The 27,754-nt window shown below is 39.2% G+C and overlaps 1 protein-coding gene across 3 annotated transcripts in view; it reads right to left on the bottom strand.

Moving 5' to 3' along the window:
* Nucleotides 1–18,022, bottom strand: part of RFX7 (regulatory factor X7) — a 99,014-nt gene extending 80,992 nt beyond the window's left edge. Inside the window, exons 1-2 of one of the 3 annotated variants that reach the window (XM_074327710.1) lie at nucleotides 18,005–18,022; nucleotides 15,102–15,264 (exon numbers count right to left, since the gene is read on the bottom strand). In XM_074327710.1, the coding sequence (XP_074183811.1) occupies nucleotides 15,102–15,262 (161 nt within the window). In that variant the 5' untranslated portion in view covers nucleotides 15,263–15,264; nucleotides 18,005–18,022. Of the gene's footprint in view, nucleotides 1–15,101; nucleotides 15,268–15,420; nucleotides 15,556–18,004 lie in introns of those variants that run through there. The other 2 variants (XM_019732267.2, XM_019732266.2) reach the window with 2 other exon arrangements.
* Between the last annotated feature and the right edge of the window lie 9,732 nt (nucleotides 18,023–27,754).

The following is a 27,754-nucleotide window of genomic DNA, read 5'->3' as shown; positions in this document are numbered from 1 at the left end:
CTCATTTGATCTTCACTCAACCTTATGAGATAAGCACTATTTCCATTTTACTGATAAAGGAAACAATGTCAAAAGGTTAAGTTACCTGGGTGGCAAACCTAGGCAACTAACTTCAGAATGCATTATAATGACTTACGCTGCTACACTGGACTGCCTCTTTGTGATTCTGATTGTTTTCACTTTAAAATAGTGAAATGTGTAAGATTTAAAAAATAAAATTACTATACTTTGTAAGCTTTTATGCTTGGCAGAGAAATTTTCTAACCATCTTAGAGAAACTTAATTTAAAAAAGAAAGTACAATCATCTCACTGGTTCAAAATATATTACAGAAAAGTGACAGCTGACATTGTGCTCTATAATTACAAATGTATAAAGTAAAAATACCTAAAAATGTGTGCCGCAGGAAGACTCACACAAGTATTTGACCAGTTATGAAGTGCAAGGCAATACTTAGACAATTCTTTCAGCAGTAAGTATCTAAATAGAAGCTGTTTTTCTAAAATCACATCTAAAGTAATGAAAGCCTCGTCCACAGAGGACAAAGGCAAGGAAAGACTGTAGAGAAAAATAGAGCCAAGAGTAACTTCATCTTTTGAGTCTCCAGAAATCCATGTCCTATTGTTAAGCCTCATCAACAAGTAAAACAGAAATACTACCTCAAATGCTCCTATTGCCTTTGAACCTTCAGGATTGTAATTAAATAACCTTTCCATTTCTAATCAATCCAGTCAATATAATTCACTTTTCAACTGCTTTGAAAAAATCAAAACATTCTTACTAGATCACGGTGATGATTGCACAAATTTATAAATATACTAAAAATTTACCACTGAACTGCATGATTAAAACAGGTGAATTTAATGGTATGTAAATTATCTCATTAAAGCTGTTTTTTTAAAAAATCAGCATCTACATAAGAAATGCTCAATAATTACTTGTAAAATTCTAAATGGAGGAAATGAAACAGTTTATACATAAAACTGGGCACAAAATATGAGCATTTTCCTTTGAGCTCTTTATAATTTAAGTACCTCACCCCTTCCTTGCAACTTTTATAGCAAAGGTTGTGAAGTATGTTACAAGTAATTGGTTACTAAATGTTAAAGTACCAAAGTCTATGAATAATACACCTGTAGACAATATATATAATTGGGTCTTGTTTTTTTAATATACTTTGACAGTTTGTCTTTTAACTTGTGTATTTGAACACTCACATTTAAAGTGATTATTGCTATAGTTGGATTAAAATGTATCAAATTTGTAACTGTTTACCACTCATTGCCCTTTTTGTTTCTTTTATCTTTCTTTTCTTTTTGTGTCTTCTATTCTAGTTCTGCCTTCTTTGGTTTCATTTGAGCATTTTATGATTCCTTTTCCTCCATTCTCTTAACATATCAATTATACTTCCTTTTAAAATCTTTCTAGTGGCTACCCTAGGGTTTGCAATGTAGTTTTATGACCTACCCAAGTCCACTTTCAAACACTACTGCTTCACAGTTAGTGCAAGTCCTTTTTTAAGAGTATTTCTCCCTCCCACCCCTTACAACATGGTTGTCATTCATTTCACTTATCCATAAGCTATAATCACCAAATACATTATTTTGAACAAACTATTATCTATTAGATCAATTAAATATTAAAGCTTTACTTCATCTTCATTTATTTCTTCTCACTCATCTTCATGTAGGTCTGAGTTTCCGACTTGTATCATTTCCTTCTCTTTATAGAACTTCTTTTAATATTTCTTGCAAAGCAAGTCTACTAGCAGCAAATTATCTCAATTTTTGTCTGAGGAAGTTTCAACTGACATACCTTCAAGCTGAGTCTTTCCTCAGTCATGTCCAGTCTACTGACGGACCATCAGGCATTCTTCATTTCTGCTACTATGTATTTAATTTTTAACAATTCCTTTGGATTCTTAGTTTCAACCCCTCTGCTTGCATTACCCACCTGTTCTTGGATGTTTTCTATTTTTTTTCATTAAAGCCCTTAGCATGTTAATCATAGTGGTGTTAAATTCATGGTCTGATAATTCCAAAAATCTGTGCTATATCTGCATCTGGTTCTGATGCCTGGTTTTCCTCTTCAGATTGTGTCTTCTGCCTTTTAGCATGCCTTGTAATTTATTGTTGAAAGCCAGACAATATTAGGTAAAATATTTACTGAGGTAAACATGAGGTTTTATGTTTATCTGGCTAGGAGTTAGGCTGTGTTTACTGTGGTGTCTGAGGCTAATATTTTCTCTAATGTCCTTGTTTTTGTCCCCCATGTTCTCTTTGGGAGTCCCTCGACTCCTTAAATAAGGTCTGAAGCTTATGGTTATTTTTATCAGTAATCCTATTATATTATACAGGAGCCCCACTGATGTGGTGATGATGTGGGGGTGGGAGTGAGCCAGATTGGGGTTTTCCTTCCCTCGGGCCAACGAGGCTTTGGTAAAGCCCCAGTTGGTTAGGCTCTGGTAAAAGAGCTTCCCTTAAGGCAGGCCTCGTTAACAAGAAGAGAGAGCTCTGGGCTATTTCAAAATGGTTCCTTTTCTCCTCCTCCCACTGTCCCTGCCGCCCATGCAGGAAGTAAGAGGTTTTTCTTACTGGTAGAATCTGGTAGGGCTCCAGGTAAAACTCAGGAAAGTGTGGGGACTTCCCTAAGGCTGAGACACTCTCAAGCTAGCCCATGCTGAGTCTCCAGCAACTCATCAGTTGTACTTTAGAAAGTGCTCCCATCCACAGTGGCTTTAGCTTTGAGCTTCTGCCAACTGTAAGCTATGATTCTCTGTATCTGCCTGTCTGTCTCCAGTTTTCCAGGCAGCAGTTTGCCCCATGACCTCCATTCTCTGCGGATCTAAGAAGAGTGGCGGATTTTCAGTTTATTTGACTTTTTTTCTTGCGATGACAGGAGTGACGACCTCCAAGCTTTGTGTCAGACCAGAAACCAGAAGACACTATACTATATCGTCTTCACTGGAAGCTGAGTTAAGACTATCTCCAAAATATAACTCTCACTCATTTGCATTCTCATATGCTTTACGCATAATCCTGCGTTTACCCAAGGGAGACAGGACCATATCAAGCAGGTGACTATCATCCATTGTTTGCCCGTAAAGGGAGTGAAGATTGAGAACTGACATCTATATCCTTTGAGTAGTTTTCCCAGCATGGCAATGGGATACAGGAGTCCACGCACTGCTGCCCAAGGGCCCAAACCTGCCAGCAGTAGAACAACTCTGGCCATACCCACTCATTTATATATTGTCTATGGCTACTTTCCTGACACAACGGCACAGTAACATAGCTGCTACAGAGGCCTATCTCCTGCAAAGCCAAAAATACTACTATCTGGCCCTCTCAAGAAAAAGCTTGCCAACACCCTGGGTTATGCATCCCACATTTTCTTGCACATGTGATCACTGGTATTGTGTGTGTGTGTATTTGTGTGTGTGTGTGTGTGTGTGTGTGTGTGTCTTTTAATTGGTGATCTGGGCTGAGTGCAATGACGACTATCACTGTTTAATTTTTATTCATCAATTCATTTTACATACACTTACTGAGACTAACAATTTTAGTTTAGTAGAAATCTTTTACAACACAGTGTAAATGATGCTATAGCAGAATTATATTCAAATACTATGAAAATTAAACGAGTCATTAACTCTGTCTGAGGTACCCAAGGATTAATACTAAAGTTCTGCCACAGAGAACTTTGGCTTAATATTTCTTTATTAGAAGATATTTCCTCTAAGCTAGTGGTTCTCAAATTTCAGTATCTATCAGAATCATCTGGAGGGCTAGTAAAACAAAGACTGTTGGTCACAACCCCAGAATTTCTATTCCAGTAAATCTGAGGTGAAGCCCCCAAATCTGCATTCTAACAAGTTCCCAGATGATGCTAATATAACATTTTAAGAAACCACTGCTCTTAACAAACCCCGTAGAATCATATAAAGACAATTTTTAAGCTGAAAGGGTCTTTTAATCTAGTTGTTGTACCTCTCTGAAAGAACGAATATCAGACCAAAAAAAAACAAACAAAACAATCAAACAAAAAGGCTCTATGTCAGATAGAAAGCCCTAGCAAACTAGGGGCTTTTTATGAATTTGAAACATTTCGGGCCCTCAAAATTTTTTTCCTGTTTTAGTCATTCCCGCCTCACTTCCCAGATAAAGCCACCTCCCTCTGTTATGTGCCCTTAACTCACAGGTTTCCTTTGCCATCCATCTTTAGGCTTTAGCCACGACTAACAGGTTACCTTAGCCTTACGTCTTGGCTTCTAAAATAAATACTAGGTCAAACCCTCCACAAGGACCACACTTTAAAGACGCGATTTCCACTTCAATGTTAAGGAGTGTGTGGGGTAGAGGGTGCGAGGGGGGGTGTCTTCAAAATTTCTTGGGAATTAGGTTGGGACACAGATATAGCTGATCAGTCCACGAAACCCTAACTAAATACTACTGTATACTTATTCATAAAAGGTTATTGAACTATGTAGTAGTCATCTCAGTATTTTAAAAATGAGAGACACAATGGCTCTCACTTCGGACATACTTGTACTCGTACATTATTTTCCATCTAGATATAAAGTGAAAGATATTTGACCAGTAGAACTGAAACTCTAAATAAATGATTACTTCAGTTTTATCAATGCAATTAAAAAAAATTGTTTCTGTAAAACAACAGAGTTTAATAACCTGTTTGGGGAGAAAATTACCACATTAAAAATATCAAATATAGAAACTTTAATATGTAGAAGAAAAAAAATAAAGCGCCTCTAAGGATATAGTAGACAAAAATGGTACTAGTGAGTACCTACTGCTAGATGAGAAATAGAAAGATGCAAAAGGGGTTGCCCCTAGCTTCAAAGATCTTGTTAATTAAAATGGCACGGAGAAAAAAAATTACGAGTGTGTAAGTGCTTAATTGTACAGAACTCACTATGTACAACATGAAGTCAAGAAAAGGCCAATGTGGACTGGAACAGCTAAAGAATGTTTCATAGTATAATGATTTGAGCAATGACTTTAAAAATGGTTAAAGTATGATTAAGTAGGATTTGGAAACAGAGAAGTGGAGATTCCAGAAAAGATACAAAGGAATGAAAGCAGATGACAAAAATAGAAAACAAACAGTGAAGTGGAGTTGAATACTGGGGAACAGCAAAAAATAGGGTTGGGTTGACTGTATGGGGCTAGATTATACAGGCCTTTGAAAGCTGATGGAAATCTTTAGATACGACATGGAGGGCAAGGCGAAATTGAGGGTTTTTAGAAGGGAATTACCTGAAAAAGGATGTTTTAGAAGACTTAGTTTGGCAGCGATATACAGCATAGTTCAATCGGGGGCAGGGGGAAGGCCAGGGGCAGACAGTGGCTATGCTGGCGCTGTAATATTCCAGGAATGAGACGGTAAAGCACTGAGCTATCTATGGTCCTACAGTGGAAAAGAGAAAATAAGGAGAAACTTAAGTGACAGCGCAAACTTGGCAACTTGTTAAAATACTGGATATGAGATGGCGATAGGAGAAAAATCAATTATGAAACCAATGTTGCTAGCCTGACAGAATGTGGTATCTACCACCAAAAGGAGAATAATTGGAAATGAAAGCAAATTGAGGCAGCAAGGCACGATGGCACAGAAGAAGGGCTACTGTGGAAATGCCAAGCTTACAGTGACAATGGTAGCTTCCTGTTCTCTGGAGAAGGAGTGAGTAGATGTGGTTCGAGTTGTCTGTTCAACCCATTTCTTGATGTTAGCAAAGCAGTGAAAAGAGGAAAGCAATGGATGGCTGAGAAATAAGTGTCTGGATATTCAAAATTAAAGAACATCTAGAGGAAAGGCGATGGAAAAAAAAAAAGTTAATCAGAGGTAAGGTCCACAAAAACAGGGATCTCGTATCCTTGCCCATGGAATCCCCAACGCCAGGTGGAGTAGCCGATACAAAAGCTGCTCTCAAAAAGGAATGAATGAGAATTTCCAAAGTGCGAAGGAATCAAAGTGAAAGAAAAGTTAGAGACGTAATGAAAGATAAAGACTGAAAAAAGGCCACTGAGTTGGCAAGAAGAGCAGGAAGCCAGATGCAAGAGTTGAAAAGGACAAGAGCACAGAGAGATCTAATGAAGTGGAGATGGTAAGCTGATGGAGAGGGGTCAGCTAAAAGGGAGAGTAGCAGGACAGACAAAGGGCATTCTTTCACTTGTTTGGATATTTTTCCAAACGAAAAATAACACCTGTTCATTTAAGAAAATGTGGAGAATAAAACAGGAGGAAAACAATCATAGTGTTCCACCACCTAAATGCAAAAACAGTTAACACTTTTAAAATGTATGTTTAAACTTATTCCACCAAAACTATGAGTGGGCTTACATATCATACAACTGCATAGAACTTGAGGGACTGGAGGGGAGGGAAAGGGATAAGGAAAACAGCAAAACCAGTGAGCAATGGTTACTGTAGTTCTTAAATTTTTTCTTAGTGGTCAATAAAAGTACTTTTCCGCTTTAATTATTTTTTATTATTGAGTAAAGATTTTTGCATATTTGTTAACTGTTCATATTATTCATCTTATAAAATGAGTATTTACATTCTTTATTCACTTACCTACTGACTTTTTCTCTTACGACTAAGAATGAGCTCTTTAAGTCACTGAGAGATCAACTCTTTGTTTTACTGCAAAATCTTTTTCTCCAAGGTTGTTTGCTGTTGTTTTAAGGAAATCAGTCATACGCATGTATAGTCACAGGAAAAGCAGCAGTGGAAAAGAACAGTTTGATGATGGTGACCAAAATTGGGTATATGTTGGAACAAATTCCATAAATACACGGAAAAGGATAAATTCAAAACGGGAAAACAAACTGCATCGGATAACGGAAAAGTTCATAGACAGAGATGCTAAGATACAGGAGCTGAGATATGGGATGAATGATATATGAGGGACCCCACACCAAACATTCTAGTTCTCTTCATGCAATGGCCATCCTTCAGGAGAGTCAATTCAGGGTACACAGTCCTCTTCCAAGGCTGTTACAGGAGCAGTTCCCACCCACCCCGCCCCTTTCTTCTCTACTTTTACTCTATATTCTTTCTTCTACTTTTGTACATTAAAATTTAGGTGAGAGGATTGTGATTGGTAGAAACCCCACTCCTCAGTCAAGCCAATTTTGTCCTATTTTTCTCTAATTATTCTCATTACCAACAAAGTTTACTGTCATCAACAACTCTCAGTCTAATTTCTGCTAGTGGAAATAAAGATTTCCCAGTAAGCACATTGATAAATGTATCTGGATCAATAGCGCACCCCTTGATTTTTTGTTAAGGCCACCACTCTGAATTTTGCCAATAAAAATATGTCCTCACTGAATCCCTCTCTCTTCTAATTCTGTACTTGTTTATACCATTGCTTATACCATCAATGCATTTAACAAAATCTTACTTTTGTTAAATTCAATCGATGATGCATACAACTATTCACACAAGGGATGAATGTTTTCAAGACAGAGATGGTGTCTTATTATTTTTTAATCTTCCTATGTCTATATGTAGTAGACAAATGGGTACTGCATTCAGTTTTCCTTGACCACTTTCGATTCTGTACAAGTTCCGGATGAGTCTTTGACCTTCGCTCTCCTTTGAACTATGTGTATACAGAATGTGGCCAAACACTCCTTACTAACATCTCCTCCTTCAGAAAAAGGGATCACACATTTAGCAATCTGACAGTTAAATGAAACACCAACTTAACTCCAAGCAAGATGTCACTGAACTGACTCTTATCTAATTAAACTTTTAAAATTTCATATATACTGCAAAAACAATGGCAAGTTCTTGGCTATTACATAATATTTTACTGTCATATTGTAAATTACTTATTATGTAGTGTTTGTTTTGTTTTAGACTTATTGTCTCTGAATTTCTATGAACTTTACATATTAGAAAATGAGAATGTTTCACTTAAATTCAGTAAAAATTCACTAAAATGGACTCATCTCAGGTAAGACCAGTCTAAATTACTGGGGGGAAAATTTTATACAACTCAGATCATTGTTCCCTGGGAGTTGGGAAAAGTTTCACCGAAGCAGTAGCACACGAGTTGGATCTTAAAGGTAGATACTTATACCAGCAGAAAAAAAATGTTTTAAGGTAGCAGGTAGAGACCCACATAAGCATAATTAGAGAAGGTAATGAAAGCAAAGAAAAAGATAGGGAAACTGAAGTAGTCACTTAATATAGTAATTTCCTGTTCTCATCTTGTAGCTACATGGTGATCAAAGTAGGAAAGTCACAGAAAAATAACAATACAAGTAGAGAAAGAAAACCCAAACTTAAGTACGTTCCAGGCTTAGTTTGTGTCTTCAATTTAGGTATCCTAAATGGCAATACCATAGCCCTAGGGATTAATACCCTCTAACATGACCAACAGTTCTAATGCTTTGCCTATAATAGAGCTCAGAAAGAAAAGGGGAGGTAATTATAGGTCATAAGTACCATCACTTCCTATCCCCACGCCCTAGGTAGCCATTGCGAATCAATCAGATTTAGCATGCAAATTCAAACCAATCTGCTAATCCTGTATTGGAATGAGTGTAAAAATATCTTTTGCTCTCTGAACCCTTGCTATCCCAAATCAGACTACGAATGGGTTTAGGTAAACATATATACACATATATTTTAGATAAGGCTATTTGGAGATGGTATTTCACACCTATGAATTCTTGTCTCCCAAAATTCCAAGACATAATAGATTGCAACCTGTCACTCTGATCTCTCACTCTTTGAATTCAGAAACCAAATAGAGAATCAAATAGCAAGGAATAGCTGTATGTTTTCAGTTTGTTCTAAGATACTAGGAATATCACTTCCCAGACAACTTTTTGTAATATATATAGGAGCCACCGTAATCGATACCTGGTAGAGGTATTGTGCATAATTAACCAAACCTCTTTGTTTTCCATTATCTCTTATAAATAGGAGGTACATAGGGGCGGCCGGATGGCTCAGTTGGTTATAGCGCGAGCTCTTAACAACAAGGTTGCCGGTTCAATTCCCCCATGGGATGCTGGGCTGCACCCCCTGCAACTAAGACTGAAGGATGACTTGGCTTGGAGCTGATGGGCCCTAGAAAAACACACTGTTCTCCAATTAAAAAAACAACAACAAAAAACGAGGTACACAGATAGGCCATGAAACAGAAATAGTAAATGTCTCAAGAAATAAAAATTAAATTATGTTTTCAAGCTTTGATTCATGTGGGTTAAGGTTAAGTGTTAACTATCTTAATCTTAGCAATCACGTGTATTAAGACTTCAGAGCTTATTGCTCTTTATTTATTACCCTGCACAGGGCAGGAAGATTCTTCCACCTATCGGTCCATGCTACTCATCCTCCCCTGAACTCTTAGAACCCTTGAGATAGAAAGACTGGTTGAAAAGGAGGCACTGGATAAGGAGGCACTAGTTTACTGTCGGAGATACAGAGCAATCATCTTTTTGTTTTGTTCTCCTTTGGACTTAGAAAGAACACTGTCACAATGATACACAAAATGTCTACCCTAAATGAAGAGGAAAAGTTGTGAAGCTCCACCCTACCCGGAATTATTCTGGAAAGAATACACACCTTTCTTATTTACATAACCACGTTTACAATACAACATTTACCACTGCCTTAAAATATTAAATTATTACTACAGGAACAAGGTTCTGTGTGAGGTGCTTACAAGAACTGAGCACCTCTTTATAAACAAAACATGCACACAAATAACCACCAGTGCAATCTCTCAACTAGCAACTAGTAAACTCCCCAACAACAGGGATTACTGAATAGCCTTACATATTTTTGCATAAAACAGCTCTTAGAACACTTTAAATGTAATACATGCTCAATAAGTATTTGCAGACTGAATCTCATACAACAGACCTCTCACACAAGGTAACAATAAATGAATAACACCTTTAGATAGTCCTCCAGAGCTAACACCCAAGGAAACATTGACACATCCTAATAATCCACCCATTGGAAATGTTCTGCTGATTGACTGTGATTAGTTAATGCTGTTAGTCCTCACTATACTATAGTATACTTTATTATTGCTGTCAATATTAATTTAGTAACAAGAGTCATAATGTAAGCTAAAAAAAAAACACTTGTTGTAAGGTCATCTAATATAAACCTTTCATTTTCTGGACAAGGAAACTAAGGTCTACTTTTCCCACAATTGACACTTTGATACTGGTCACCTTTTTTCCAGGTCTCCTAAGTGAATAAAATAAACGTTTTATTGCACATTTTTGCTTAGGTTAATACTGCAAGGTTAGTCTTACAAGTGAATGGACATTCCTCAAACGCCAGTCTCCTACATACGTAGTACTTTGTATACAGCTGGTACTCAGGTAAGTACCAACACTGTTCTTGCTTAAAGTGCTCAATTTAAGTAAATGACAATATTCATCTTAATTATTTTCATTTGTACAATTTTAATGTGCAATCACTAATACAAAAAGTGATTTGATGTACGTTTTTATTCAAAGCATATTTCATAACAAAGAAGACACTTCTGCCTTTTCTACAACTGTGAAGCTCATTTTCATCTATAATACTAAAAACTAATAGTGATATAGAAACCAAATCAGTTCTGTACATAACATCATTAAAGACACCTCCCAATGAGGAGGGCAAATTGGTCAATTATTTATACATAGACACCCATTACCTAAGCTAAACAAGGTCAGAAAAGGGGGCTTGAAATTGCTTTTCTGGTCAGTATAGAAGACAATTTTATCAGTTTGAAACCATAGAGGAGAGCAAGGAACTGCCTTCTTTCTGGAATAAAAACAGTGTTGGGATGCAACCATCACATCTGGCCTCAAAAAAGCATCCAGTCTTTGGTGTGCTTGGTATGGAAGACAGGTTGAATTCAGGGCAGGTAGCATGTCAACCAACTAATCAAAATATATGAAACCAGTTGATATACTAATCAGTCTCTAATTTTAAAGGAAAATGAAGATCATGGGCTATGGTTAAAATAAACTCTAAAGTTATGAGCTTTATAGTAAATGTTTCCCACTGCAGCTGAAGGAACTTATAATAACTATTTCTCAGACAGAGCTAATATATTGCCTGACCTAGCTAATAAATTGTCTGACCTAGACCCAAGGACAAAACTTAACTACTAAGTTCTAGGACAGGGGACAGAAATCTGGACTAATATGGCATCACTTATGTAAACCTGAGGATCACCATACTTTGCTCATTGTAACTAAGAAATAAGTTGAATAAAATTGCTCAATTTGGGATTAAATTAGAATTTAGACAATATCCCAAATGGTCCACATATATTCTACTTTGATTATAATTCTAAGTCTAAAATGTACTAGATTCAGAAGTCTGTATGACTTACAAGACTGAATAAAGACAGGGAGCTCTGGCCCCTGCACTGCTTCCAGGGTCTGATAATAAATCAGAGGAATCCTATAAGTTCCCTGTCATTCAATGTATCTGTTTCCATAAAGTGGACAGGACAATCACACATCTTATAGGACTGTTTTAAGAAATGGTTTACAAGGTCTTATTTGCAAATAAAGAGTTACATAAATGAAAATAACAATTGATAAAAATTAATTCTTTCCAGAACCCCTGAATTTTTTGAGTAAATACAGTATTAGAAAACTTTCTACAATGAAACATCAGGGTTTCTTTTGAATTTCTAGGTAAAGGTTTAGAGTCTATATTACAGCATGATTGTAAATATGTTCGTCACTCCCACCCATGTAAGTATGATTATTCTTAGATCTAACTAATCACAAAGAAGATTGCAAATGTAATTTTTTCTATCGTATTTTTTCCACAGCTATTTTATTCTACCAGGGTTTCAAGTAAAACTGCTTCAAAAAGGAAAAAAAAAAATCACTTAGTAAAATTTTGTTTGTTTAAATACAATTTTCTTTTTTCTTTCTTTCTTTTTTTTTTTTAACTATGAAGACACTGGGAGATAAGAGGAAAGAAAAATTTCCTTTGGTATTCTTTTTTTGGGTAACGAAAGAGGGGTGCGATGTAAATTAAATAAGTTTACCGGGAGGTTAGGTTCTGGCTTTGTTTTAGGTTGCCAGAATGAGTCTTCACTTACCAAAAAGATATGGGTTACTAGTTTTCTTTTTTAATTGAAAAGTTTATATTATAATTCTATTGTTTACAAAATATGCAGAACATTCTTACAGCATATTCAGGATTAAAACACACCTCTGTAAGTAAAGCTCCTTTTAAGTGAGGAGTGCAAAGGATCTGGATCTTTGTCCATGGAGTGGGAATGAGGAAGGTAAAGAAAGATGCAGGCCTGGTAACTTGGACTTCCGTTGAAGATATTCATAAGTATGTCACACGAACATTACAATACTACCAAGTTAGGAGTATTTTTATTTTCTAGACCTATCTTAAAAATACATATATCCAATTCTTACAAAACACGGTTCCGATCTCACTAAGTACCATAATTTCAACTTTGAATACGTAATCTTTTTTTCAAAGACTCATTTAATGCTTGAAATTATCACGGGCATACTTTTATCAAACAGCATTTTAGTTTAACAAACAAAAGTAAATAATTATGAAGTGATATAATAAAGAACTCATTGTCCAGCTAAAGGCCTAAATCACATAGTGTATTTATATTTGTAGAATAGGACAAGTACAGACTTGTTTGTGATCTGCAAGTCCAATAATTTAGAAACTCTGATCAGCCTAAATGCAAAACCCATTTAATAATTTTTAAATTTCACATTTCTGTTCAATGTCATTTCAAATTCTCATTAGTAATGTTACCAAAGATTGACATACGAAGTAGTACAAAACTGATAATCTCTCAGAACATGACCAGGTGATAAAAAAAGGTTGTAAAAAGATATTGTTGCCTCAAAAAATGTGAAATGAGACACCTAAAGAGTTGCAATCTTAGCTATTAAAAAAGATTTCGAATTAACATACATCTACTACTTTTTAGGAGGAGATGGTATTGAAGGAGCTTTCACTTTGTAACGTCTTTATATAAAAATTAAAACCTGTACATTTGGGGATTAAGATGATTGTTGCCCGTTATTTTTTCAGAGCAAGTATCAAAAACTGAAGGGCCTCCACCATAAGTTTTTCTCACATTAAAGTCAGCACAGTTAAGTTGCAATGAATGTGTAAATATATATGATTAATGAAAGAACAATTAAATCACATCATTTACCAAAAAGAGCACTCCGCTATCATTATTATTCAAACACTTCAATCAGCTGCCTATACGACTTACTCTTATTTTCAAAATATAAAATGAAGGTTCTTTTTCCCTTACTGTTTTCATAATAAATTAAAATGTGTATTGCTAACTCAACTAACAAACTGCCTATCTCAGTCTTTTCCCTGGCTATTCTTTTAAATTTGTGTTTCTTAAAAGATTTTAGTCCTTTTAACTGTGACATTATTTACCTGAATGTAAAAACCAAAGTGCTTAATTCAATTTAATGATGATTTCAGGAACACTAAAGTTAAACTAAGTTAACAGGGGAAAAAAACCACTCTGGTTTCTGGAAACCTTGATGGTAGTAGGATATTAACCATCTCTTCCTTTAAATTACAGCTTTAAAAGGGGGGTGAGGGTATCCATTGAAGAATAAATAAAGCGCTCTCTCTCTCTCTCTCTCTCTCTCTCACACACACACACACACACACACACACACACACACACACACACACGACAATCCTATTTATCTGACCTATTCAAGTAGCTACAACAGGACTATTGTCAAAGCCAAAAATATTCTCATTTAAAATATTTAAACTTCATTTTAAAATTAAAACTGAAAGCAAGATACTCAGCTGCCAACTACTGTGTAGTATGAAACTATTAAAGCCTGCACTGACCTACTTCATATCAGCATCATGACAATATGGATGTACGCCAAGAAAATAATGAAAATTACTATATAACAAACCTTAATTTTTTATATAAAAATTGTCACTGTTTAGAAGTGTGTAAATACTGTACTGCAATGCCAGCTGTTTTATGATACATTACTTTTTAAATTGCAATATAAAAGAAGTTTTGATATTTTACTAGTCAGATTCAATGACAGACATACAACATTTCATTTTTAAAATCAGATTTTTTATACCACATTTAATTCTATTTTTAAACTTCTATTAAAAGCAGTCTCTTAGACCAAATTCCAAATATTGCTTTCCATTTTTAAAATAGCTCTACACTTTTTTAAAAATGTCAGCTAATGAAGAATACTGCAAAAAACAATGCAAGTTCACATTCAAAGAATATGTGCAATGGCTCTAACAGGATAGACTTAACTCAATGTATTTAATTATTAAAAGACTGCCACCAGTCTTTCACAGTTTAATGCGGAAATACTGGAAATTCTCATACAAGAGAGTACAGGAACAGCAAAAGCTATTTCATGTAGTTTCTAAAAAAGACACAGAAAATGGCAACACATTTAAATTAAAAACCACTTTAGATTGTAAACCACCACCTTAAAATAAAATATATTAAATATACTAAAGAAGCCCTTTCTTCACAATCAATGGAAATAATAAACTCCCTGAAAGAGAAATTTAATCTGAGAATAATGAAGGCAAAAACATCCAGAAACAGCAGCTAAAGCAACTGAAAGGAAGAGGCACATTAGGTTTTGTGCTGCCTATTAATATTCCTGCGCACAATGTCTGTTTGGTGAAAATTCACAATACACCTCTTCCTCCTGTATGACTGCAAAACGGAGTAAACACATTTCAGATTCCTCAGTCCCAAATTCATGCTACCATCATGCAAGATGACTTAATTTCGACCCATATTCCTCTCACACATAAGTGAAAACCACAAATAACTTGTTTATCTGCACTCACAATTAAAGAGGGGGTAAAAGCATTTGGGGGCTATGGAGACCAGGGGCTGATGCAAAGTCCCCACACCTCCAGAGGCCCTGTAAATATGCACCCGACTCTGGATACCCACATTCAATGAAAGCATCAGCCTGCTCCTCCGCTTCCCCGCCCGCCGCCCTCCACCCCCTTTGCAGCAGAAATGTGCCTGGGCTTTTTTACCCCAGCGATGGAGGATCCTCTTACCAGATGGAGTTCTTGATCTCGTGTTGCAGCGCGCTGGCCTCTGTCCCTGGCAGCCCAGGCACAAGGGCTGGCAGAGCCACCCCCGAGTTGGGGGCGTTGGGGGGAAGCTGCTGATGGGCATCAGGCTGCTGTGGTGGCGGCTGTTGTTGTTCCTCTGCCATCGCTGCTGGAGGGGTGGGAGGGAGGGAGGGAAAATGGGGGCGCGGGGAAGGGTGAGGAAAGAGACGGGGAGGGGAGGACGAAGGGGGTAGGAGGAGGGGGGAGGGGAAGAGGAGGAGGAGGAGGAGGAGGAAGGAAGCTGGATAAGCTAGGCCTTTACCCCAGGGCTCGAGTGAGTCGCTTTCGCCTGCCGCCTGGGGGACATCACCGGGGAGACCCAGCGGCTCCTTACGGCCGGGGCGCTTCACCGCGGGAGAGGCATGGCGGCGCCCCTCAGCGCCCCGCCGCCGCCTCCTCCAGTCAGCGGCCGGGGCTGGGGGCGGTGAGGAGGGGGCGTCTGAAGATGAGGTGGGGGGGGCAAGGCTCCCCCAAATCCAAGGAGAATGGTTGCTTGGGGACTTCGCGGCCCGGCCTTCCTTTCTTGCCCCCGGGGCTTTCTACTCCGGGAGCCCCGCGCTGCTGCAGCCCCAGGCTCAGCTCCACGCCACTCCCCACGCCACCGCCGCTCGCTCCCGGCCCCGCCGCCGCCGCCGCCGCCGCCGCGGCCACCGCTGCCCTGCCAGCCCCCGAGGCAGCCCAGCGCGCGCAGCCGCACTGCGGCCCGGAGCAGACGGCAAAACACCTACCGCTCTGCCGGGCTGGGGTGGGGGTGGGGGGGCACGGGGGGGGGCGTGGACCGGGGTGTGCGGGTGACGGGTGCGGGGGGCTGGGAGGGGGGCGCACGGGTGCGGAGGGCGGCGCGGGCCAGCCGGACCCAGAACGCGCGCCGCCGGGGAGGAGGAAGGGACTGGGCGAGCTGGTGGAGGAGAGCAGGAAAACGTGGGGGAGGTGCTGGCGGGATAAAGAGAACTTGCGTGAGGAGGAGAAACCAAATATAATATTTGGCGTGGAAATGGGATTTTTTTTTTTTTTTTGCATCTTCAAAACAAGGAAAGTAAAATTAATCAGCATTATCGCCCCTCCCCTCGACAAGTGAGGATTGCTTTCGCCCTGGGTAAATGGAGAGAATTTAAGCAGGTAAGAGGATAACCTGACTTTTCAGAAGCCCCCAAAGAAAAACACCCATTGGAATTAACCACCATATAGGTAATTCAGTCTTGAACGGAAATCGCAAGTCAGGAGCTGGGTTGAGTGCTCCTCAGTCGGGCATTCAAAGCCCTCCAAATCTGGCCCCACTTTAGCTATCCAATCATAGCTGCCTCCATCCCCCTGCAAGAACTCCCGGCTCCAATCAGTGAAGTCTCCATGCCATTCTCAACGCGCAGCAGATTCATTCTTCCTTCGTGCCTTTGCTCATGCTGTTCCCCTCACCTCCCCACCCCACCCCCTTTCCAGGAATGCCCTCCCTCCTCTATACCGCTCTCAAGCCAACCCAGCCTCTAAGGCACGGCTCAAGTCGCGGCTTGTCAGGGTCCCTGGCAGCCAAGGCCCCGGCCTGCCTATGAAGGAAACGTGTGTAGTTTTCTCAACATGGAGTCCCGGGCTCCAGCCACAAGCCCTTTCCTTTGGAGCCAGTTGAACCCCTGGACGCACTCTGCCACTTACCCCCCCCCCCCCATTCACACTTAAGAGATAGCTTTGTCCATGAAGAGTAAGACTGCCTAGCTGAAACAAGCAAGTCCCCTTTAAGAGCAGAATTGGCTTTTCTAGGTGGGGCTGATCAGGGAGGCCTAAACTGCCTGGGTGTAGAAGACAAGAGCCAAGGCCTCTGGCACCAGATGGAACAGCTGCTCGGCTCACACTGACCTTTCTCTGGGCCTGTGGGTGTTATGAGTGCTTCAGCTTTAACTTTCCTGACAGTTTCTATCAGGTCTCTACCTGACAAGATTCTCTGGCCACTTCCCTGCAGTGCTTGGACTTTGGGCCATGAGGCTCTGCCACCTTTTAGACTCTTTGTGGGTGGGAAATCTGATTGGCTTGGGCTTCCTGGCCGTTGGAGTGCTCAGTTCCCTGCCTTGGCCTGGAACCCTCTTGCTTTTGCACTCAGGCCTGGCCCACAGACTCCACTCCCAGATTCACCCTGAATGCATGGTGGGGAGAGAGGGAGGAAAGAACACCTGTGTGCAAAACACAGCTCCTTTATGAGGATTCCAGGCTTCTTGGTTTGTTTGCTCCCTGAATACCCTTTGCACTGATTGTTTCACACAAAAGAACTCCCTTTTCCATTACCTAAGGTCACTGTTAGCTTAGCCACTTTAGGGAAATACAAGTTGTTCATGAATTCATTTGCATATGTGCCTTGTATCCTATGTACCAATTTTTCTGGACCAAAATGATAGACAGGATATGTACTAGACAGAAGCGTTGAAAAATAAAAATAGCTAATGTTTGCTGAGCACTTTCAGTGTGCCAGACTTAGCACTTTCCATACATTATCATAGTTATTCCTCCCCAAACTGTATAATGTAGGTAATATTATTCTCCCAATTACAGATGAAACAGAAGTTTAGAGGGGTTAAATAACATTATTAAAACTACCGAATTAGTAAATGAGTGAGCCAGGATTTGGATCCTGAAAGTCTTAATTCTAGAACCTGCAAGCCATGCTGAAAATGCGATTATACTGCAAAAATCCTGAATGTATTAGGTTGGTGCAAAAGTAATTGTGGTTTAAAAGGTTAAAAATAATTGCAAAAACCGCAATTACTTTTGCACCAACCTAATATATATCAGCTCTATATCCATGGGTAAAATGGAGGAAGTAAAAAGGCCTTGGGAAATGACCCTCATATTTAATTTTTTACCTGGCCAAAGGAGAGTGATGGTTCCACGGTGCCACACCCTGGGAGGGGGAGATCCTAGGGTGTGGGAGATTCATCCATGAAAGGTAATGTATCTGAGACCTGCCAAAGGCCTTAAGAAAAGGAAGCTGAGAACCAAGACGTTTCTTTAAAAGTTCGCTACTGGGTGTCACACAGGCTGGCTTCCCGAGTGCAACTTTTGAGGTTTTTAATAGGTTCCATAAAGGAGCCATATCACCCCAGCCGCCACTAGAGGGCTCAGCAGAGCTGCCTCCCTGAGCTGCCCTCTAGTGGCGGTGCTGAAGAGGGCATCGCTGAGGCTTTGGGGCCTTGAAGTACTACAAACAGGTGATTGGAGGAGACATCTGGGACTCTTTTAGGTTCAACCAGCGACGAAAGGAGTGGCAGATAGTATCAGACTGAAGAGACTTTGTTGCCAGAATGAGACATCAGGGAGAAAAGGGTTATAGTCCCCACTACTCATTTAACATCTGGGAGTAGAGTGTGCATTTTGTTACCGTCTTCAGAGAGGGCTGTGATACAATTATGCCACTAGAAACCTAAAAGAAACCTGATGAAGTTACCCAAAATCTTGGGTTGGGACTCAAGCTAAACCCAGACCCCTGAATAAAGGTAGCAGTGGAGCCATGTGCTTCTGAAACTGTGTATGTCCCCCTCTGTGTTGAAACCCTGTACTAAGGTCCTCAAGGACCCAGAATCAATGAAGCTTATTTTCTCAGACCTTCAGTTTGACTCAGTGAGAAGTCATGGAAAACATTATAGTAAGCATGAATTTTTAAGATTACACACTAAATTTTGAGTTTATATTTCCCAACCCTGAGGAGTATAAGTCTATTCTCCCGACAAAAGTGTACTCAGAAGTGGAAAATTGTGAGAAACACTGATATAGTAGAGAAGAAATAGTCCAGTTTTGGAGTGAGAAGACCTGGGAATTCAAACCCTCTGTTTCCATCTCTATAAAAATGAAAATAATGACCTATTTCACAGGGTTGTTATGAGGAACAGCATGGAAAGTGATATCTAAATCACAGAAGTGCTGTACACATATAGAAGATAATCTACAAGGTGGATGGATTGTGAACGCCTCAAAAGTAATGACTACAGTTTATTTATCCTAGTAGTCCTGGGATAGAATTCTTTACTCTTAGGTGTTCAGTAAATGTTTATTGAATTCAGTAGTTACCTAATCTTAATTTTCTTAGCCAAACACATTATACCATCTTGCTCTCTTGTGCCTGCAAACCTTGTCTCCTTTGTGAAACTAAACTTTCTATGCTGTCCAGACTGTAGCATATACATTTATCATAAATTTGACATGCCTGATACGTAATAGTATTGGGCACAGAAAATACACATAAATAATAAAACCTGGTCCCAACTTGAAGTAGTTTACATTCTTTGGAGCAGAGAAACATGTTAATATGTATTAATTATACAGGATGATGAGCTCTAAAATAGAATCATGTCTACTAATACTGTGGAGACATAGTGGAGGGAGGTATTCCTGTTCAAGGTAAAAGAGCTGTTAGGAGAAGGCCTTTTGGCTAGCATTTGAATTGAGTCTCATTGGATGACAAGAAGTTCAGTAGACATAGCACTGAGTGAAGAGGATTTTAGGTCAAGAGCAGCATGAGCACTGGTGTGAAGCCATGACAGGTCACATGGGATGTGTGAACAGTGCATAGCTCAGTGTTAGCTCTGTGCTCAGATTAGTAATGAAGTGTATAGTAGAGGAAAACGATGGGGCAAGAGACACAAGCCCATTTTACAAAATGTTACTCTATGTTATTAGTCATGATTGTTCTGACAAAAGATGAGGCCTAAAACAGGTTTTGTCAGTGGTAAATATTGGTCAAGTGCTTAGAGTGTACATTTCATTTCCACAAATTATGGTGGTTTACAGATACAGAAAAGATAAAGTTCTACCCTACTCTCCTTTTTTCCTCCTTAAAAGTAAAGACAAAGTATTTCTTCATTCTCTTTTCTCTTGATTATTACTTGCTCTGTCTTCTTCCATTGCAAACTTTTCCCTCTAGAAGCTGAAAGAGAAATACGTTATCACTTGCATGTTATTATTTGAGGGAATAAGGAAGGAAGGCTTTCCACCTCCAAAAAAAATCATTCTCCATATCAGAAAGAATTGGTTAATTTCCTTGGGCTATGCTGTTGTCTTTCAACCTGCATGTAGTGCCAGAGGAGCTGATATATTAAGTTCCACTGCTGTAATATAATTGAATTTTCATCCTACTTTTAATAGCATTAGAGGGAGGGAGGTGGGAGAAGCAGGGAGGGAAACAATAAAAGAAGAAGCAAGATTACAGAAGAAGGAGGGTGTAGGATTCAAAACCAAATGCATACTGGCAAATTTGGATAAATATTCTCCATGTTACACGTACTAATGTAAGTATGATGTGAGAATATGAATTCTCCTGTTAGAGAACAAATACTCCATTGTGTGATTAAAACAATGGTATGTTAAGGCAAAGTTAGCCTAACTATTCAAATAGTAGGCATGGTAGTGGCGCTGCCACTACCTGGCTACGTGACCCTGTCTATACAAGCCATTCTTTCAGGTCCCTTTACTTATCTCTAAGGATTAATGGGATAAAGTTCTCACAGTGTACTTGGCTTTTCAAGAGAAAGGTATTATGAAAATGAATACCAGGTCCTGCTTCGATTTCACTTAGAAATTTGTTGTGACCTTATACATGTTTATGTCGTGTCCTGCAATTCTCTTTATATTAAAAAAGGTTCAAGTTAATATGTTTGCATTTTAAAGGAAGTGTTTACTTTTACTTTGGGCTAAAAAGGTCCCAAGTACAAACCTGATATCTTGGAATTTCAGACCAGCAGCAGCTGTGAACAGAAGCAGGTAAAGTAAAAGCATATTCATATTTGCCTAACCCTAAAAGTGACAAAGAAAAGACACTAAAGCCAAACCTACATGGAGGAAGTCAGTGATGGTGCAGTCTGAACAGGCAGAGCCTAATCAGTAATCACCAACTCTATCATTCCTCGGTTCCTTTCAAGGCACATTTAAGTGCCTATTATGTACAAATTATTATGCCAGGACCTCAGATTTAAAAATAAGTGGTAAACACAGTATTGTTCTGACCTTTAAGTTCATACTCTAATTCGAACACTAGACATCAGCCCACACATCTTTTTAAAAGTAAAGTAAAAATATAGGGGACAAACAACAAAAATAAGTGTGTTAACAGGATAATTTATTGAGCTATTAATTTGGTTTATGTTCTCCGTATATTATCCCTCCCCTCCATTCCAAACAAGTTTCAAGGGAGTATTCCGAGGCAGAAGAAGTTGTCTGGCAGGAACTCTCTGTTAGACAACTCGGGGATGGGGGGCACCACTCACATTGTAAATGAAGCCTCCTAGACCACAGTTCCTTAAATGCAATGTCAGTGTTATCCCTGGAGTTGTGCCCAGAGATCTGCCTTCCAGGTTCCTTGCTCCTTGAGGAGACTTTGCTAGGGGATTAAAGATGTAAAGGCATCTGGGTAGCAAGGAAAAGGGAGGGAGGAAGGAAGGGAGAGAGGGAGGGAAGGAGGGAGAGAGGGACAGAGGGAGGAAGGAAGGAAAAAAGAAGGAGGGGTTGGGGATAAGTGGAATTATAGAAAAAGAAAAAATTCCCTAAACTGGAAAGGAGTAAAAGGTCGATATTCCAGTAGTGGGGATACCAGCTGTGCTTCCTAGAAGGACCCCAATAAATATTCAAACCTCGAATGGATGTGTGATAACTCAGAGAAGCTGGGTGCCCCTGCCACACTTGGTCCATGAGCAGAGTTTCGCTTGGTTTCTAGGGACCATATATCCCTAAAGAATGAGGGCACCAAAGTCCATCTTCCCCCATTTTCTAAGCTCAACGTAAATCTTCAAAGACTCTAGTGCAGCTCTAGGGAGGAAAGGAGGGAAGCCCAATAATACCTGGGATTGACTTTTCATCTACTCCAGCAGAATTAAGGCTGGAAGTACTAAAATTTGGGGTGAATTTAATTTGATTTAAACAAAATAAAGAAACGTGGCATTTCTTGCACACTCAAACCTGTATTTGCAAATTTATACCTACTAGTGGTGGACACTAAATACAAAACAATGTTAGGTGAGATATGTAAGATTAAGAACTGCAGTGAATGGCACAGCTAATACCTGCTGAGTTTAGAGAAAGAAAAGAGCAGAAGTAACTAAAGTAATCAAAGGTGGCTTCATAGAGGACCCGGGACGGAGCTAGAGTATAAGGAAAGGGAAGGAGTTTATAAAGGTGGAAGAAAGAGTGGAGGCAAGTGAGAAGGGAAAAGCAGTGTGAACAGAAACAGGAACATGAGCAGGCACAAGAAGAGACTCCCAGGAGAGTGGCCTAATTGGAGTGAACAGCTGACGACTAAGGTTATATCGGGTACCAAATTCCAAGTCTGAGCTTCTGTACTCACTGTATAAGGCAGGGTTCTATCAGAGACCATAAGTAGATTTTATTATAATATTTATTATGTTTATATATTTAATATTTATTATAATATTATAATAGATCATTTAAAGGAATGGGCTTACATGATTGTGAGGGCTGATAAGTCTGAGATCTCTAAGGCAGGCCAGCAGACCCGAAACTCCGGAAGGAGGAGATGCTAAAGTCTACAGTTGGAGTTTCTTTTTCCTCAGGAAAATCTGTTTTACTCTTAAGGCCTTTCACCTGATTGCATGGAGCCCACCCAGATTATGAAATATAAAGTCTTTTACTGAAAGCCAACTGATTGTAGATGTTAACCACATCTACAGAATATCTTCACAGCAACACTAGATTACTGTTTAATTGAAAGTTAGCCTAGCCAAGTTGACACAAAATTAAGTATCACATTCACTACCCTCATCTCTTCTGTATTTCAGAAGAGGAATGGACCTCAGGAAAGATAATTTCCTATGAAGTAGGCTAACTTGTCTCCTTTTCTTGGATATATTTATTTCTATGCTCTTTCTTGTACATAAACATACTTATTCCCAGGAACTTTCTATTTCTCTTCATCCTTTCCCCCTCTACCATCATCTGAAGTTACAGGAAGGAACAAGCGAGTATTGTGGTTGATGTTAGTTGTTTTCATTTATAGCACCTCTAGAGTGTCAGTGTCATTCGCCTGAAGCAACCAAGTCTCAGGCTGTCTGCTCCTTTTAAGGCTGCCTTCTAATGAGCTCTCTTGATGGAGGCCTCCATCCTTGTCACTTGTAGGCTTGGGCCCTGGTTGGTAGAGGGTTCAGCATCCAACACAAGGGCAACCAATCGGCTCACTAGATAGTGACCTGTGACCTGGCTGAATGTAAGAGCTTTGCCCAAGGAAGAGGTTAGTAATTAATTAACAAATTGATTCATTTCTTGGAGAATATGAATATGATAAAGAGAGAGGGTTAGGCAGTTGGCAGTAAAAACAGTAGCTGAAAGACACACAAGAGAAGGCAGGCCTCAGAAACCATTAGACAACAGCAAGCAGTAGAGGCAATAAGTGAGGAGAAACTGAGAAGACAAGCTGAAAAGGCCTATATTAGGAGCAATAGGCCCAGGGACTGAGTAGATTTTCTGATGGAGCTCCAGCGTAAGGGGGCACAAATGTGGAAGATAATTGGCCAGGCCTTATTCTGGGAAATCCAGAAAAACCACCTAGAAACCCAGGAACATACATACAAGTGATCTCATAGATACTTCAAGGCAGCTCAGGAACTAAAAGTTCATTTAGATTCCAGTGCAGTTCTAGCAACTGATTTATCTTCTCATACCGAACAGGACAAGGTTTTCACTGTTCCCTTACTTTGGTGAGAATCTCTCATCCTCCAAATGACTCTTAAACATATAGTTATAACCCTGATCACCTGAAGGGCTCAATCATATGTCAAAAATTGCATTCTCTCAGAAGTCTCCCCTTATCCATTTCCCACTCCTCACCCACCCTGTTTGAATTAACCATCTCTTTTTTATGGTCCTATAGTACCTTCCACAACCTTGTGTCAGAGACACTCTCTCATTATATGGTAAATGTAGGTGTACTTGTCGATTTCTTATATCTACCCTCCCCACCCCAAGCTCCTAGTACTATTGTTCTCTGTATCTCCAACATACACATAGTCCCTACCAAAAAGTAGCCAAACAATAACTGTTTACTGAATGGAGTTATTGAGTTAGAAAGAGTATCTTTTGTTCAGGCCAAGGAAAAAAAAAAAAAAAGCAGAATGCCAGAAAAAACAGAATGGGCTAATTAGAAAACTCAATAGCTAGTCTATAATAATAGTGCAGGAACTGAGAACTTAGTTAATTCATAGTTAAAATTTACATCTCCATGGTTCTACAAAAATTTCCCACGCAGCCAATTTTGTCTGTTCAGCTTAACATTTGTTGCTACAATTCTCCAGTTTTAAAGGTACTTTAGCCAGCCCTGTTCCTTTTAAGGAGAAGAGTCAGCTATGTTCTCCCTTTATGCTCCAGTTTCTCATCTGAATTCAGATCCACACTCCTAGGTGGGCCAGGCTCCAGGCTCACTCTCAGGGAGACCCCCTGGGCTTGGGAGCTGAGAGTCCAGGATCCAAATCCCAGCCATACCACTTGCCACTTCTGTTGTCTCAGTCAAGTTCTTCACCTATCGGAGCCTCAGTTTCCTAATTAGTAAAAATGGGGATAATAACTTCCTCGCAGTTATACTGAGTCTTTGATGCAAAATATTTGTGAAAATACCTAGCACAATGCACATAGTAAGAGCCAAATACATGTGACTTTTCCTTCTTTTCTGTTCCTGGGGAGGTGGAGAGGAGCAGGGAAGACATAGGGTAAAGGACAAAGGCCCTGACAATGACAGGTGCCCTGAAAACCAAAAGTGCCAGCAGCCTCTGGACCATGTGCCACCACTTTAAAATCTGATAAAGCACAGGTCATGGTCACCCAAGGCCACACAGTACCTGAGGCAATTGTCATGGGAGATTCCTTGATTAGAGCATGGAAGGGCATTCAAACCCTGCCAGGTTGAAATTGGGGCACAGCAGATAGTGAGATAGGCATCACTGATGGCAAGCGACAAAAAAAATGTTTGCCTACTCCAAGCAAAGAAAATTGAGAGATTCATCAAATGCTGTTTTAGAGAGTTCTGGGAGTGTACCGAGGTGTCTGACAGCAAACCCCTGCAAATCACTAACCCCAGGCTGAAAAAGGAGAAAGAGGTGAAGGTGTTAATAATCACTTGGGAAATCTCAGAGTATTCATAGGAATTTCAAACATATCCATGCCTTCTGAGGTCCAGAAAGAAAGGTGATTGAGACCAGCAACACAGATTTTCAGGGACTTAAATGCCAAATAATGTGGGGGGTCAGAGTATATGCTTTCTAGCTACTCTAGGAAGAGTTCCCTAAATCAGTATTAAAAACTGATAAAGTTAGTTAGCTCATGATGTATTCTGAACAGGCTACTTGGCAGGCAGGGGATGAGGTATGGCAGGATGGTGGTAGAATTCCAAAACAGGATGAGCTCGTTAGCCAAATTTTTCTGACTGAAAATGTCACAACTGTCACTGATCACTGCCTAATGTGTCAAGTTTGTTATTAGGTGGAAAATAATTATAGCTCTTCTGTAACCAGCGTCTCCCACCCCCATGAACAAACACTTTTTAACTGAATAGACTACCCACTCTATTTTTAAAGGCAAGTGACTCAAGACTAAATACCCATTTCCATTAGAGTTGGTGAAAGTCATTTTATCATTTCAAATCCTCTCAGATATATTGTTGGAGTAGGGCTTCAAATTTCTTTGTGTGACAAAGATACTCTTTCTGAGTATGTTTTGAAATAAAAAATGGTAAGATAATAAGTTACCACCCACAAATAAATTATATTTAATGGTGTTTTGAAAGAGTTAATTTAAAAATCCTGCATATGAAGATTAAATTAAGATGTCAGACTGAAGGAAACATATCTCTGTCAAATCTCATGAAATGACAGAAAAGGTTGAGAGATGGGAGGGAGGGGGAAAGGAAGGAGAATAATTGGTTACAGGACTGGGAACCAAAAGTGCCACCAATGTATCAGAAATTTTGAGGAGATGGTATTGGACCTGGAAAAACAAACTAGAGCAACTGAACCACAAATACTTCTAAGCTCAAAACTGCTAAGAGGGTAGAAGCAATTTCAGGGAAGCTCTCAGCTGAGAGACATCAGATCCAGTGAGTAGAGGGTCCTGGGGTAACAACCAGAGTGATGAACTGAGACATTGCATTTGGAGCAACTGGACTGCTGATCCCTTTTCCTCCTCCTGCTCAGAATGGTCCACGGAGTAAAGCAGTGAGCCCGTGGGTCCTGGGAACAGTAGCAGTGGACCTTAGGAGGGACAGCGAGACTCCTCACCCTGAAAATAAATGCTCTGCTGAGCAGTATGCTGTCCTTCTCTTCCTCTGTAATCACCAGTCAACCCACATTAAGCAGAAGTAGAGTGCTAACAGGGCTCCTCATTTACAAAGTACAAGAATAATCAAACACAAGAAAAGTACAAGTTAGTAGAGGTACCAAACTCAGTAAGTTCTGAAATAATAACTATGGAATGAGAGTTAGTAATTAAAATTTCAAAATAAGTATAAATTTATTTTAGAAATTTTATTTTATAATTTTAAGACATTAGAAGTAAAATATATACTTATAAGTATTAAACATATAACAATTATCCTCAAAGAGAATGAGGCTGCTATTATATCCATGAAAAGGAAGCAAACAGTGATCTTAGAGATAAAAAAACATGATTAAAAAAATACTAAGCAGATGTGGATCACCAATAGAATCTCCTTAAAAGGATGGCTATAGGATGAACTCTAACAAAATAAATAATAAAGCTAAGAAAGATGAAGATGTTAAAGAAACAATAGAGAGGAAAGAAACTTCTTAACATGTGGTCAACTAAATATGGCATATGTTTAAAAATTAGTAACATAAAATTAAACTCTAGATTAGATGTTGGCAAACTTTTTCTGTAAAAGGCCAGAGAGTAAATATTTTCTGCTTTGTGGTTCAGTCTCTGTTGCAACTACTCAGCTCTGCTGCTGTAGTGTGAAAGTAGCCATAGATAATATGTAAATGAATATGCCTGATGGTGTTCCAATAAAACTTTATTTACAAGACAGACAGCAGGACTGACAGCCTGCAGGTCAACACTAGATGTTGGGTTCTAGATGACTGCAACATAAAGATGGCAGAGACAAGTCATGATAGAGAGGAGGGAAGTTCTAAAACCAAGATCTCTCTCTCTCTCTCTCTCTCTCTCTCTCTCTCTCTCTCTCTCTCTCTCTCTCTCTCTCTCACACACACACACACACACACACACAACGAGAAGGCAGGAAAAAAGTTAAACTGTCAATAATCACAGTACATAACAAATGGATTCAATTTCTTCAATAAAGGCAAAGAATCTCAAATTTGGTAAAACAAGAATACCAACATATCTTGTTATAAGCTATAAGAAATACATCTAAAAAGAAGGTTGAAAATAAAAGAACATGCTAAGATATATCAACCAAATACTAAAAACGGGTAAGGATGGTAACCTTAATGTTAGACAAGAATTTAATGTGACAAGATAAAGAACATTCACATTGATGAAAAATACAATTCCAAAGAAATTCTATTAATAATGAATCTTTACAATCCCAACACTGTAACACCAAAACTCATGTTTATAATATAACTTATAAAGTAAAAACTGATGGA

The sequence above is a fragment of the Rhinolophus sinicus genome, linkage group LG03, assembly GCF_036562045.2.
Source record: "Rhinolophus sinicus isolate RSC01 linkage group LG03, ASM3656204v1, whole genome shotgun sequence".
Taxonomy (NCBI): Eukaryota; Metazoa; Chordata; class Mammalia; order Chiroptera; family Rhinolophidae; genus Rhinolophus; species Rhinolophus sinicus.
Note: the sequence above shows the minus strand (reverse complement) of the source record. Positions and strands in the feature narration are given on the sequence as shown.